Source organism: Passer domesticus, chromosome 4 (assembly GCF_036417665.1).
Source record: "Passer domesticus isolate bPasDom1 chromosome 4, bPasDom1.hap1, whole genome shotgun sequence".
In the NCBI taxonomy this organism is placed as follows: domain Eukaryota; kingdom Metazoa; phylum Chordata; class Aves; order Passeriformes; family Passeridae; genus Passer; species Passer domesticus.
In genome coordinates, this window is record NC_087477.1 from 26,500,270 (window position 1) to 26,513,273 (window position 13,004).

General features: G+C 39.0%; 1 protein-coding gene across 2 annotated transcripts in view; it reads right to left on the reverse strand.

Moving 5' to 3' along the window:
- Positions 1-13,004, reverse strand: part of ARHGAP10 (Rho GTPase activating protein 10) — a 138,567-nt gene that overhangs the window by 4,169 nt on the left and 121,394 nt on the right. For both annotated transcript variants that reach the window (XM_064416692.1, XM_064416691.1), the window contains 2 exons: positions 5,324-5,455; positions 4,322-4,413 (listed from right to left, as the gene is read on the reverse strand). In XM_064416692.1, the coding sequence (XP_064272762.1) occupies positions 4,322-4,413; positions 5,324-5,455 (224 nt within the window). The remainder of the gene's footprint in view (positions 1-4,321; positions 4,414-5,323; positions 5,456-13,004) is intronic.

The following is a 13,004-nucleotide window of genomic DNA, read 5'->3' on the forward strand; positions in this document are numbered from 1 at the left end:
GGTCAACATGGCATTTGCAGCATTGCCTCTTACTTTTCTGTATTCTTCAAAGGAAATAGCTTTGATATTACCAGTGCTATTTTTTTCTAACTGCAGATGCATAAAACTCGCAAGCAGCTCTTCCCAGAGACCCAATGCCATAAGCAGACTTTGCTCTGCTCTGGCAGCTCCAATGTTTCACAGATCTCAACCACAATGAGAGCAGGACTTACTTCCTCAGCAATATTAGTTCATTGGCTGGGTGCCACTAACTTCAGCAAGACTGAATCAGACACTGATTCACACAGATTTCCACGTCTTTGTGGAAACTGCCTGTTTTGGGAGCAAATATAACCTGCATGGTGTCTGGCAGAAGAGGGCCTCCCTTTCTCATGGACTGTCAATCAGAGTAAAAACCTCAAAAAGCAACATAAATGAGGATTACTGAGAGCAACAGAAATCTCACTGCTAAAACCACTACAGCACTAGAACACACTTCCATAGAACTCGATGATGCTGGCTAATTTTTCAGCAGGAAATTCAATTAAAGCAACCAAATGTGCTTGCAAGCCCCCTGTGTTTAGAAATCTCTTTGGGTGTTTGAAACAATCTCTGTGGGTTGAGTTGATCATAGAAATATTTATCATGCTTAGGGTTAGGCTAGAATTTGAAATTTCCAAACTTGCTGTTTCCCTTAATTATGCTGTGAGAAGCAGAATTGTCTTGTGGACAGAACACAGGACTAGGAGTCAGGGCATCTTCTCCCCATGAATGTTTCCAAGTGCTCTGAAGTGCATAGATGAAAGGTGCACCAAGAAGTAGCTCTATCTCCATTTTTACCCCAGCAAAAGAACCATTTGCACATACAGTGCAATACAGTATTTTGGGAGTACCACTTCTCTTTGATGTAAATCCTGGATTGGTCAGGACCATACAGACAGTCCAGAAGGCACAGCGTGAATCTGAGGGCAGAGAGTGCCTTGGAATCAAAACCAGGAACATTAACTAAGGCTGGCACTTTGTTACAGTGGGACAGAGAGATGGGGATGACAAGGGCTGGGTGAATGTGGCTTTTTGTGTTCCTTTCATACTTGGTGGGATGATGGGTGCCCCACTTTTCCTTAGGAACAAAACACACTCTCAGTTTTCCTCATGTTTTCTCTCCCCTAAAATCGGATTTTAAAAATTGTAAAAAGCCTTGATAAGAGCTATCTTGACAAGTTTTCAGGAAGCCTTCCTGCCAGCAGTTCTGCCAAGGAATTTTTATTGTGTAAACACCATTTAACCTATCTGAAACACTTCTCCCAAGTGAAATTCCCATTTACTGACTTTTAAGCAGTCTCTTTCAAGAACCAGAAATTTAATAACACTTGGCTCCAAGACTGGCAAAATTCCAGTGCCAGGCAGACTGATTATTCTTTCCCTGATTATTGGGAATATCTGCCTCAACAACAGACATGCACAGCCAGCATATGTCTCTCTGTCTCAGCTCCTACTCTGCTTCTTCCCTTATGTGCCCTTATCCAGCTGCAAACTCTTCAAGCTTTGCTTCCAACCACTTGAATTATATTGTTATGTGCTGTCAATAATATAGCCTGTAACAACTGGGAAATAAAAATATTGGCACAGCCTAAGGCGAACTGAATTGAAGATTTAAAAAAAAAAATCTAGTGGATATTGTTCAGATTACGTTATTCATTTTCCTACACAATTCAATTAAATAGAAAACTTTGCTTTTTCTTCTTAATTTACCAGATGGTGCCTTAGCATTTATATTCTACGGCACTTTAATGGAAAGACTGTGGGATTTGGGGGAGCACAATGTACATGCAGTACTGAAAATACCTGAATGTAAATCTGCTATACAGATTCCTATCAGGTGATGCAAAGCTTAACTTATAATATTAGTAAATCTAACCTTGGCAGACTGAGACAGATTTTTTTTTTTCCCTGTTTAGAAACAGGAAGTGGAGAGGGGAGCAAAGATTAAATTCACCTTCTTGCACCGATACTACATTTAGTAGCTATGGCAGGTGCAAGTCTACTTCCCTAAATGCCATTATCCTGTCTGAGGCTGCAGCAGCCACAAAGATTCATCCAGAGTAATGACAGGTGAGAGAGAACCACTGCAATCAACATCGATGGACCAAGAGAGACAAACCAAGAATGGGGAGGGGAACAGGAAAAAGGAAACAGAGCAGAAAAGAGAGGAAAGAAAAATAAAGAGACAGGATTAGAAAGTGAGACAGGCCGGGTGGAGAAAGGAGAGATGGATAAAACCTTCACTAATGGAAGCAGCACTTTTTAGTAGACATTAATTGAACAGTTACTTTAATGGTTGATACTAGCTGTATGTCAACTTGATTGATGCGTTGTCACTTTGATAGTTAAGGTTATTGGTAGAGCTGCAGAATTGATGTATTATTACTTTAATTCTTCATTTGGGGGCTTTATTAGGGCATATGGGAATTTAAATTGAGTAACTAAAGAACCTGAATTGATTCACTGCAATCTGATTTCAGCACAGACACAGGGGTGCCTGATACAGAAAGAAAAGGCACATGTTGAGGCATTTCAGAGGTTTCAAATGTGGAGACAGGTCTGCACGTGGCTTGAAAGAGCCATCCCTGACATAACATACTGGGAAAAGTTATGAAATTACCATTACATGCAGTTATTGCCTTATTACTTGCATGCTCTCTCTATTTTTTTCTGCTAATCCACAGCCTACCTGAGGGTGAGAGCCCTGCAGGGCAAGGACAACACCTGTGAAATAACCAGGATACAGCAGAACAAATGGAAACTAATGTATTTAAGGAAATGTGAGCTTTGCCATCAGAAATCTGCAATTCGGTTTTCCAAATTCAATCCATGCAACCTTTTTCCCAGGCTTTGGACCTTATTTGTCTGATGACATGGAAAAAGTTACAGTTGAAACATTTCTCCACAGATGCCAGAGTCAAATTCCGTACTTGTTTTGGGGCAATCCAACTCTGCAGTTGAAAAACTCAACCGAGGCTGCAATGCACCGAATCATGGGGCCTTTGTCACCACTTCCTGAGTTCTCCTACAAGGAGAGAATCTTAACATTGCTCTCACACAAAAACATGACACACAAAGAACTACTTCTGGAAAGACTTCCTTACCCCAAGCTGACACAACCCTTGCTGTTCTACAGCAGAATTGCCTCTCCCAGATGTCAAATCTTTTCCACCATGCACTAGATTTTCTTTCCTGTACACAGTTTGATATATGCTGAAGAGCCCTATCAGTCATGTTTTAAAAAACTTAAATTAAAATAAGTGGTGTTAAGGACTTTAAAAAGAGCAATCACTCAGCTAATTCATCTTTAAAAGGTTTCCACCTAACTTGATTCAGACATGATTTGCCTGCAAGGCAGCTCTAATAGGAAACATCAAGAATGATTTTGTAAAGTGGGTGCTAGTAGGGAATAACTTAGTGGGGACCTCAGACCACTTTATGTTATAGAAAAAAAAGCAGAACTGAAGTCTGGACCAGGCTTGCTGTTTACTTGTTTGGGAGGAGACAGAGGACAGGAATATCCTATTGCACATACCATTAAAAAAAAATGTGCTGAGCTTCCCATTCTGCATCTTCAGAATTTGTATTACAGTAGTCATTGGCATAAGGTTTAAGTACTGAAATCATTCCTATCAGTTCGAACTCCCTGTGCATTTGCTGAAGGGGAGATCCATGGAAGCTCACTGAGAATAGAGTATTGAGCACAGGAATCACCTTCTGGATGCTCACATGTAATGCTACATTTGGATCCACAGAAATCAGTAAACACAGGCTTCCTTCCACATCTCGGTGAATATTCCATTTTCTACCAGTACACGCACACACTAATGCAGACCTTGATCTAAATCAGTAAAAACATTATTTTTCCCTCCATTGTTCACCTGATTTACCTGGCACTTTGTTTGCTTCAAAATCCTGAAACAGATTATTTTTTTTTCTTTAAAGGAAAACCCCTGTGTTATCTTACAACAAGAGTTCACATTTTAAAAATTTAGTTTCATAGGTGACGGTGCTCTATTACTGAATAACCCTTTTTTTTGGTACTACAACACATCTAATTGATGCTGAAAAATTATACCAGTTGGAAGAGTCTATTCACCCAAAAATCAAAAGCACTGCCTCACAGTGCTAAGGATATGTTAAGTAGCTTCTCCATACCAGAAAATATCTCCATCACCAACTGTGTGCCATCAGCAATGTTGGCAGAATAGCAGTCAGGCTTGTATTTTTATCCAAAGCCATTTTAGCAGTTTTGTCAATTTGTTTTTCATTGCTTTATATTTACTCAAGCAGTACTTACCATCTTCAAATATTGCTCCTATCTGAAATGACAATTCAGAGCTGTGTTCTGCTTCACATGGATAAACTGCTCTTGCTTTTCGGTGGGCAACACTGAAAAATGAAATTATGAATTATAGCAACTTTTTACTATTATGGAGACACTGTCTCAACCATTCTCTCTCCATTCACATTTGGAGATGACTAAAGCTTTAAACACAATCTCACATGCATCATTACAGGCTTATAATTCATACACACAGCCAAAGCTGAAGCTTCACAGCTTACTGTTGGCATTTCTGAATATCATACTCCCCAACTTTCTGCACACTATTTTTATGACAAACTCGACTTTCAGCTACAGTTAAATTATTTTCATGTGCTAGTCAGCAATGAACTCAATAGCAGGCAAAGTATAATATACTTCAAAAATTCAACCAGTAATAAGAAATAGGACTTTTTTATCAAGTGTTGGGAAGAATTTGTGAATATACCTACTACTTAAACTACTTAATTAGAAAGGCAAATATTACTAAATTTGAAGGGAAAACTAAGAGGGTGAAGACCTTCAAAAAAAACCTCAAAATACTTCAAAACATGGAAGGAAGCAGAAACAGGATGGAAGGAAAGCTGGACAAAAGAGTAAAAGAAAAGAATGAAACCACAGAGAAAGGAAAAAAAGTCTAGGAGGAGAATCTTAAATCTGGCAAAGGTGGAAGAATCTGCATTTTAAAAGACTCTAGGAGAAACACCACAGGACAGAGACACTATGAACTGTCCACCCATTGTTAATACAGCCCTCCTGTATTAACCAACAGACCACTGGCTCAGTGCACTGTGTGCCTTCCACCAAGGAAGGTGTTCAAAGGAAAAGCAAGATGAAGCAGACAGGTATTTTATTCTGTTAAAATTCCTACAGTTACATTTCCTGCTTTCATTCACATGCCACAGGAGACTATTTTTGTAAAGCTACAGAAAAAGGAGGCAAATAAAGAGCCAGCAAAAGTTGAAGTGCACACCATACCTTTCCACTGCTCTGTCAGTGCCAGTGGCAGGGCTGGGGAAGAAGAAAGTGGGGAGTGCAGCATCTGTGGCAGCCGGGTTAGCAGATGGAATGTTCATCCATGAGACCATCGACGGGCGGCTTTGAGCAGGACTAAGAGGAAATACATTCAAGGCAGAATTAACAACATGAATAAAATTTCTTATCCTACCAAAATATTTGAATCTTTATCACTGGACAACCTGTGAGATTTTCAAATTCAAACCAATTCATATTGTCAAGCTGATTTTGCAGAAATGGCCACCATATGATTCCGCACTCCTCCTTGGAATTCTTTTTCCTACTTGCCCTACATCCTAAGCTAAGGAGAATTACCTGAGGTGCATGACATAAGCAATAAAAGGGCAAAATCCCCCATTCCTTATCTAATAAAGACAGACAAAGTGAAATTGCATAGAGCAGGCTATTATTTGAGCTGCCACTCTGCCTTTACAAGTTTTGATGAATCTATTTAAAAATCTCCTCAGTACTGTACAACTGAGAAGATTTCTAAAGAGGCTGCAGCTATTCCAGCACTGGGATCACGATGCTGGCTCTGGATTGAGATCTTCATGGAGCTGTGCAGTGTCTCAGTGGCTGCCCCCACCAATGCACTGCTCAAATACATATAAATTAATGGCTGAACACAAAGTTGCCATAAGAGGAAAAGAAATAGCAGGTAAAATTCAAAACTTGTATTAGTAAACATACAAAGTTGCCCCCAACATACAGAACATTTCTAATTTTACACCTTAAAAGGACTGAAGTGTTCCAGCAATGGAAGGCTTTCCTTCATTGCATGGATAAAACAACAAACAGTCCAAAAGCTGGCTGTCAGCATGTCTTTGGAACAAAGAGCTGGACTTCAAGCAGTTTCTAAGCAGAAGCAGAATTAAAATCATTTGCACACAGCAATCGCTCCCTCAGAAGCAGAGACTTCCCAATACAGCATTTAAGATTTTGTCCTACTCCAAGATTAACCTCTTAGATAGCATTGATCTGAAAAGCACCACCAAAACATAAGAACTCAGTCAAGAAGGTTTTTGTGGGAGTCTAAATGCACACCTGATCAAGGTGGAGTGAACACAAGCAAAAAAGAGAAATCAAGAATCAGCCCAGTTATAATTGTAGATGAATAAAAGCAAGCAGGAAACCTAACTTAGATAGCTAATTTGTATCTTGTTGTACACTGGGATATTTAATTTCTAGAAGAAATTAAATTTCTAGAAGAAATTTCTAGAAGAAATTGTCATTATTTGTTGGTTTGCATAGCATTATTTACAATCAAATTCAACTTGTACAAACTCATATCTCATAGTCATTCTAGCAGTTATATAGTTAAGTAGGAATTTATTTTCTTTTTTTTTAATTTAGTACATTATAATGTGAATGTCACATTCCTTATTACAAGACAATGGCTTTTCCTTTGGAAATGTATCAGATGGCATTTGAATAAAAATTGGAATTCACAGTTTATAAAACAGCATTCTATAGTTAATTCCACTAGTAAAAATGAAAATTAAATGTGCTGGAATCATAACCAGAAGGGTTTATCAAAACATACTATGTTCTGCTTTCAAAAATTATCACATTTACCAAATAAGGAAAGGAATCATATGTATTAAACTGAATGATGAGCAGGATCATGCTGTCTAGAAATATATTTTATGCTTAACTTCAGGAAGAGGATATCCAATCATCTTTTCTGTCTGGGAATCTTCCACTGCACAATTTTTTACATCTTCCAATAATTACATACATTTAGGAACTGCACCTATAGAATTTTAGGGTTTTCTTTTACTTCAACTCGTCTCCTTCCTTCCATTTTTACCTAATAATTGAAAAAAATTCCTCAAATAAAAGGAAAACCTTCAGCTAAAAGTGAGTTCATTCAGACAAACCAAAAAAATGAACACCAGCATTTGGATCATTTTCTCTAAATACTGAGGATAAAACAATTCTCAGTGGTACTGTAAAGTTTATAAAGTTGTCCAGAAAGTAAATAATGTCTTCATCATTCCTCAGTCATAATGTCTACATGCAGAATTAATTTTAACTCAGCAGGTGAACACAAGAAAAAAGTTTTTCAAAAGTGAATTTAAAAGAAGTATCCTACTTGCACAGACTAAACTCTTCTACTTAAAACAGTCCTGAGACTTAAAGAAAAAATATTTTCCTTGCTATTTATTAAATTCAAATCCATCTCTTGGCAGGGGGGTTGGGATGATATGATCTTTAAGGTCCCTTCCAACCTAAGCCATTCCATGATTCTGTGATGAGGATTGGTGTTAGGCTCATTTCTGAAACCTGTAAAACTACTGAAAACAGAAAAATAACACTCCAAGTATATTGCCAAAGGAGTACTAAAATGTCGCTAATGCAAACAATTCATAATTCAAGAATATTCTACCAAGTGGCCTTTTGTAGTGCAACCTCAGATGTGTGGTTTGATTCTCAACAAGTGAATATTCAAACTTGCATTTATTAAATATTTCATTGATAGATGTATCATGCTAATCTCTGCAATTTACTCAATCAGCTCTACAACAACACACACCACCTGCACCTCACACACAGAATTAATGACTTCAAAGCAATGCTCAGAACAGAGAGAACACAAAAGGAACCCTCTGACCCAGGGAAGCATTGGTCATTCATAAGAATACTTGGAATAAATACCAGATGGTTTCTTGCTGAGACTTGGAGAGGAAAGAAAGAGGGAGAAAAAAAAAAAAAGAAAAAAAGAAAGAGGTGTGTACATAAAGGAACAGGAGATGAAATGTTCAGCTCCATGCCATGGCATGTTAATTCCTCAAGTTAGAGAGACTCAACAAGAAGCATAATCCATCACCAAGTAAGACTACACTGTCCTTTACCAGACAGGATTATATAGAAGCATGTTAAAATTGGCAGGTTTTCTACAAATTGTGAGCCACTCCAACAGCTGTGGTGGAAAAACACTCCAGAAGTACAGGTATGTGGAGTGCTGGGCTGCTCCCTCCCCCACTTTTTTTGATGAATTCCCTTAATACTTTACAGCTGTAGGGAAAACACTGCAGCAGAATTTGCCTGTCACTTTAGGCTCCTGGTTACCCAGCAAGAGATCGTGCTCTACCATCCAGCAGGAGACAAAAAAAACCCAACACATTTTTCAATAGTAATAGCTTCACCATGGTAAGAAGAAAGAAACAAAGGGGGGAAAAAAAGTTGATAGCTTTAACTATTAAGCACATTCTAGAATTTATGGGTTTGGTTGCGAGGTTTTGGGTTTTTTTATTCATTGTACTTGGTTACCTCAGGAACCACTTAATTCTTGTTACTGAAACAGAAGGTTTTACTCAATAAGAAAAATAATTTCCAGTGTTGCGGTGTGTAAGCAACAAAAGGTTAGATTTTGTTGGTTTTTCCTTGAAAAGGCTCTTGTCACAGCAAGGCTGCCTTGCTATAAAGATTTGCATACCTTGTTTATCAATATAATGATATAGTAGAAAGTATTGCATGTGTTATCACTCAGCACCTCAACTTTAAGTAGGTATGTTAAGAAATCCTTTCTTCTAAGGCGAAAATGAAGGCAATGCATTTCCTGTGGGTAGGAAAAAAACCCAAAAAGGCTGACATAACCATCTCTCTTTGAGAAAAAAATGCTATTGTCTAGCATAGTGAACGATGGGAAAAGGGAGGAGGGGGGAATGGCTTTACTGAAAATAAGCTAGAGATTTTGTACTGATATTCAGAAAGAAATTTCTGAAAACAAGATTTTATTGGATGTTTATCTGGCTGGTTCCTAAGGTAACACAGCTGAAGAGCAGCCTCTTATCTTGAGAGCAAGGAAGAGAGTCTGTGAAAAGAATCTACACTGCAACTCCTGAGAAAAAAAAGGGTTGTTTCAGACAAGTTTGGCAGCGCCAAGGCTGTTGTATCGCAGTGTCTGGCTGACAAACTCAATGCAAGCGTTCTTGAAAGGTTTCATTACAAGATGACAGTGTGGATCAAAGGCTGTTGGCTATTTCTGATTCTTCATGCAAACCAATAGTGACCACCACCAACCACGCAACCACGTCTTCCTGCATGACAAAATCCCCTGTGCCCTGGGGAGTGGGGAGCAGAAAAATATGTGGCCAAAATTCTAGAAATTGTCATAGCTGCAGCAAAGCTGGAGACAAACAGAAGGCCAGAATTTCCCCATCTGTGTTCCCCCTGGAAAGAAACTGCATCCTCAAAATTTCAAGTATGTGACATGCACGCAGCTTTCCTGAACCCTCATTTATACAGAGCACATCAGTCAGCACTGAAATAGAGGGTTTTTTAACTTGGATTGTGATGTCTGAGTGAAGCAGCTAACACATTAGTGAAATGATCTTTCACTCCAGTCTGGTAAATCCAAAGAGAATGTCTACAGCAGCTGTCCCAAGTTAAAGCATTCTTAAATGATAATTCAGACAAAGCTAAAGTGAAATATGTACATCTATAAGCTCACCACTGCTCCTTTCAGGGGAAAAGAAAAAAAGAGGGGGCCGTGTTACCCTGGAGAAGTGCAAAGAATAGAAAAATAATAATCATTTTTTAAAATTTGAAAAGGAAAATTTAGCTCATCCCAGTGATTGCATCCACACCCCTCCCTGCCCTGAGCACACACACCATTTACCCTGTGCAGTGCTGCTGTCAAGCTCCCTGGCAGCCAAGGAGATGGCAAGGTCTGTTTTGTACGAGCCACATGACTAAGTTATATTATGCCTGTCTCAAAGAAGCTGCAAAATGAGGGCTCTTGCTCTGCTTGCATAACGAAAGGGTACAAAAAGAAGTGCCTGCTCCGCTAAACCCGCTCTCAAAGTGCTGAGTCACTGAAGAGGTGGCAGCTGAAACAAAAACAAACTGCAGAATAAGCACAATGACCCAACAGCAGCTACAGCACCTTCTCCCAGTGAAACAGGATGGGGACATTAGATATTATTAAAAGTTTTCAAGACAGTGAAACCGAAGTCACTCATCATTTATGTAAAACTGCAAATTCACGCCACTGCCAGAAAGTACAAAAAAGAAAGTATTACCATTTTAAGGAGACCAGACATGCAGTCTACTGATGTAGATATAACAAGGCTGATGGGAATTCACGCAGCAGTCAAACAAAATTAATAACTATCTCCAAGGCTTCTGTTATGTGCACAACACCACTATCTCTGCCCGCCCTTGCCATCTGATGGCTCTTTTAACATCAGTTTGCTCACCAGCAATTTGAACAGCTTGAGATTGCATGAAGAATGAGTAACATCTTCCCAGCCTGGTCAAAAAGACCGTGGATGCTGCACAGCACAGATCTTGCCACCATTTTGCATATTAAAAACCCCAAAACTAGATCCACAGTGTAGCACTTGCATACCATTGAACTGGGTAACAGAATATTTTACTGTCAGGAGAACCAATTAAGAAAAATCCATAAGAAATGAAAAAAAAAAAAGACTGAATTATTTCATCTTCCATTAGTCCCTTGCATGTTCCTGAAAATCCATTTATATTGCTGCTTCCATTTCTCCTCTGGGCTTTGAACACTTTGGTATTTGGACTGTCAGGACTGTACCTTGCATGCTCCTACAGAAGCATCCAAGGTGAGATTCAGTTTGGAAACTATGAATCTTACCATTCTTAGCCCAGAAATGTAATTGCTTTAACAAGCCCTGCACCCACCCACACTACTGAAAATGTTTGAGGGACAGGAATGCTTTTCATCCCCTCCAACTGCAAAATCCCAAAGGCTTAGAGAGGGAAAGAAGGTACACAGATGCTCAGTATCATCTTGAGGAAGGCTATTCCATATCCTGCATCATAACTCCATCCAGAACAACCATCAAAAGTCACCATGTTCCAGCCCCCTGGGAAACCCAGACACCCTGCAGTCTCAGATCCCAAAAATGAACTCTCCATCTGAGAAACAAGGCAACAGTTTTCATTATTTGAATGAAGAAGTGATCATGCAGTAAGTGTAGGATACTTCCAACAAAAAAAGGAAGACTGACCCAATTCTGAAGACCCAGCACTGTGAGGGGTAAGTCTGTAAGGTCTGTAGATAAGCCCTGGCACAGGGCATTGTACTGCAGGCACAAAGAAATCTCGTGACAAGAGGCTAGTTACAGCAACAAATCTTTCCTTATCAGAAAAAGGTCCTCAGAAAGATTAATTACAACATATAGCAAATCCAGAGAATACCAAGTGTTCAGCTTTTTTGGTTCATTCTGAGGTCAAGTGAAAACAGACATAAGGCAGCCCACAGTATTTTAGGACATGACTTGCAATCCACCTTTCGACAAATCAGTCACTGCAATGAGGGAAACCTGTACTAATCCATCAGAGGTGAGCTGCCATTACAGCCAGAACTCTGGAAAGGCTGAATAGGACAGGATCATCAATAAATGATTCTGTAAGTAAATTCTATAATCAAACCACAAGAGCTGCAAAAAAAAAAAAAAAAAAGTTTCCCTCACCCTTTCTTAATTTAATTACATCACATCAGATACTGAAATTTGGCAATACCACCACCTTCACTATAAGAGGACTAGAGGACTTTACATTACACTTTGGCTTTACTTGCTTAGGTATATTTATTAGACACCAAAGTGTATACCCAGTTTAGCTATCACTGTTATCTTCTGCATGTGCAAAGCCATAGTGCAATAGGGTGAAATTCAAACTGTATTACTATCAACTGCAGGTAAAAGGGAAGATTAACTATAGCTCCACAGTTCAAATGCAGTTTAACAGCTGCCCATAACCCCTTATAATCCACATCTACACACCCAAGACCATCACTATTACCAAAACAGTCTGGGGACTAGCTTAGAAAAGCTATCCAGCCTCTTAGTATCTGAAATTCTGAACTCCTCTTAGGAAACTACATGTTTTAAACTATTAAAAATTTCACCACAGGAATAAAAATCTGAGTGATTAGGGTGCACTATTTTTCAGTGCCAATTGGGAAGGCACTGAAAGTAACATCAGGGTCACATCCTCCAGGAAAAAGCTATCAAGCCTCTTGAAGAAAAGATGTGGCAGATTTACTCTACTTTTTGGGCAAATGCAATAGAAAAACCAGAAACTGTGTAGGAGAGTCTGTACGGACATTTAGAGAGGAAAAAAGGAAGAATGCAAATGCTGTGGTTAACATTAAACTGAGATTGCTGCTGCTGCTCTACCTTAAAGGGAAAAAATGTCCATGCTAGTGGAGAGCAATCCTTTACCCAGCTCAAAACTACAATTATGAATTCATGTTTGAGATCACCTTGTGCTTATATTTGAGATCACCAAAGTATCCTTGGATAGAAGGTATTTTCCAACAGTGCTCCATCAAGTAGAAGTGGTAATTCACCCATCCTAGGCTATTTGGAGTTTGAGTCCTGTGTCTACAAAAACTACTTGGTGATTGATGGGGGAAAAAAACCAACCTATGTTCTACCATAGAGTGTATGTAAAAACAAAACATATTTATTTTTAATATTTGGTTCTAGATGGAAGTGTGAAGTTAAAAATAACTTCAGGAAAAAGGTTAAAGAAAGTTTAGGGTGCATGATAGTCTTAAAGCAGCAAACTTAGGTCTCCACTGAGAACCACCCCTGCCAAGCATCACCCAAATCTCTACTCACCCCTACAGCAGCACGTGACAACACAGGACATA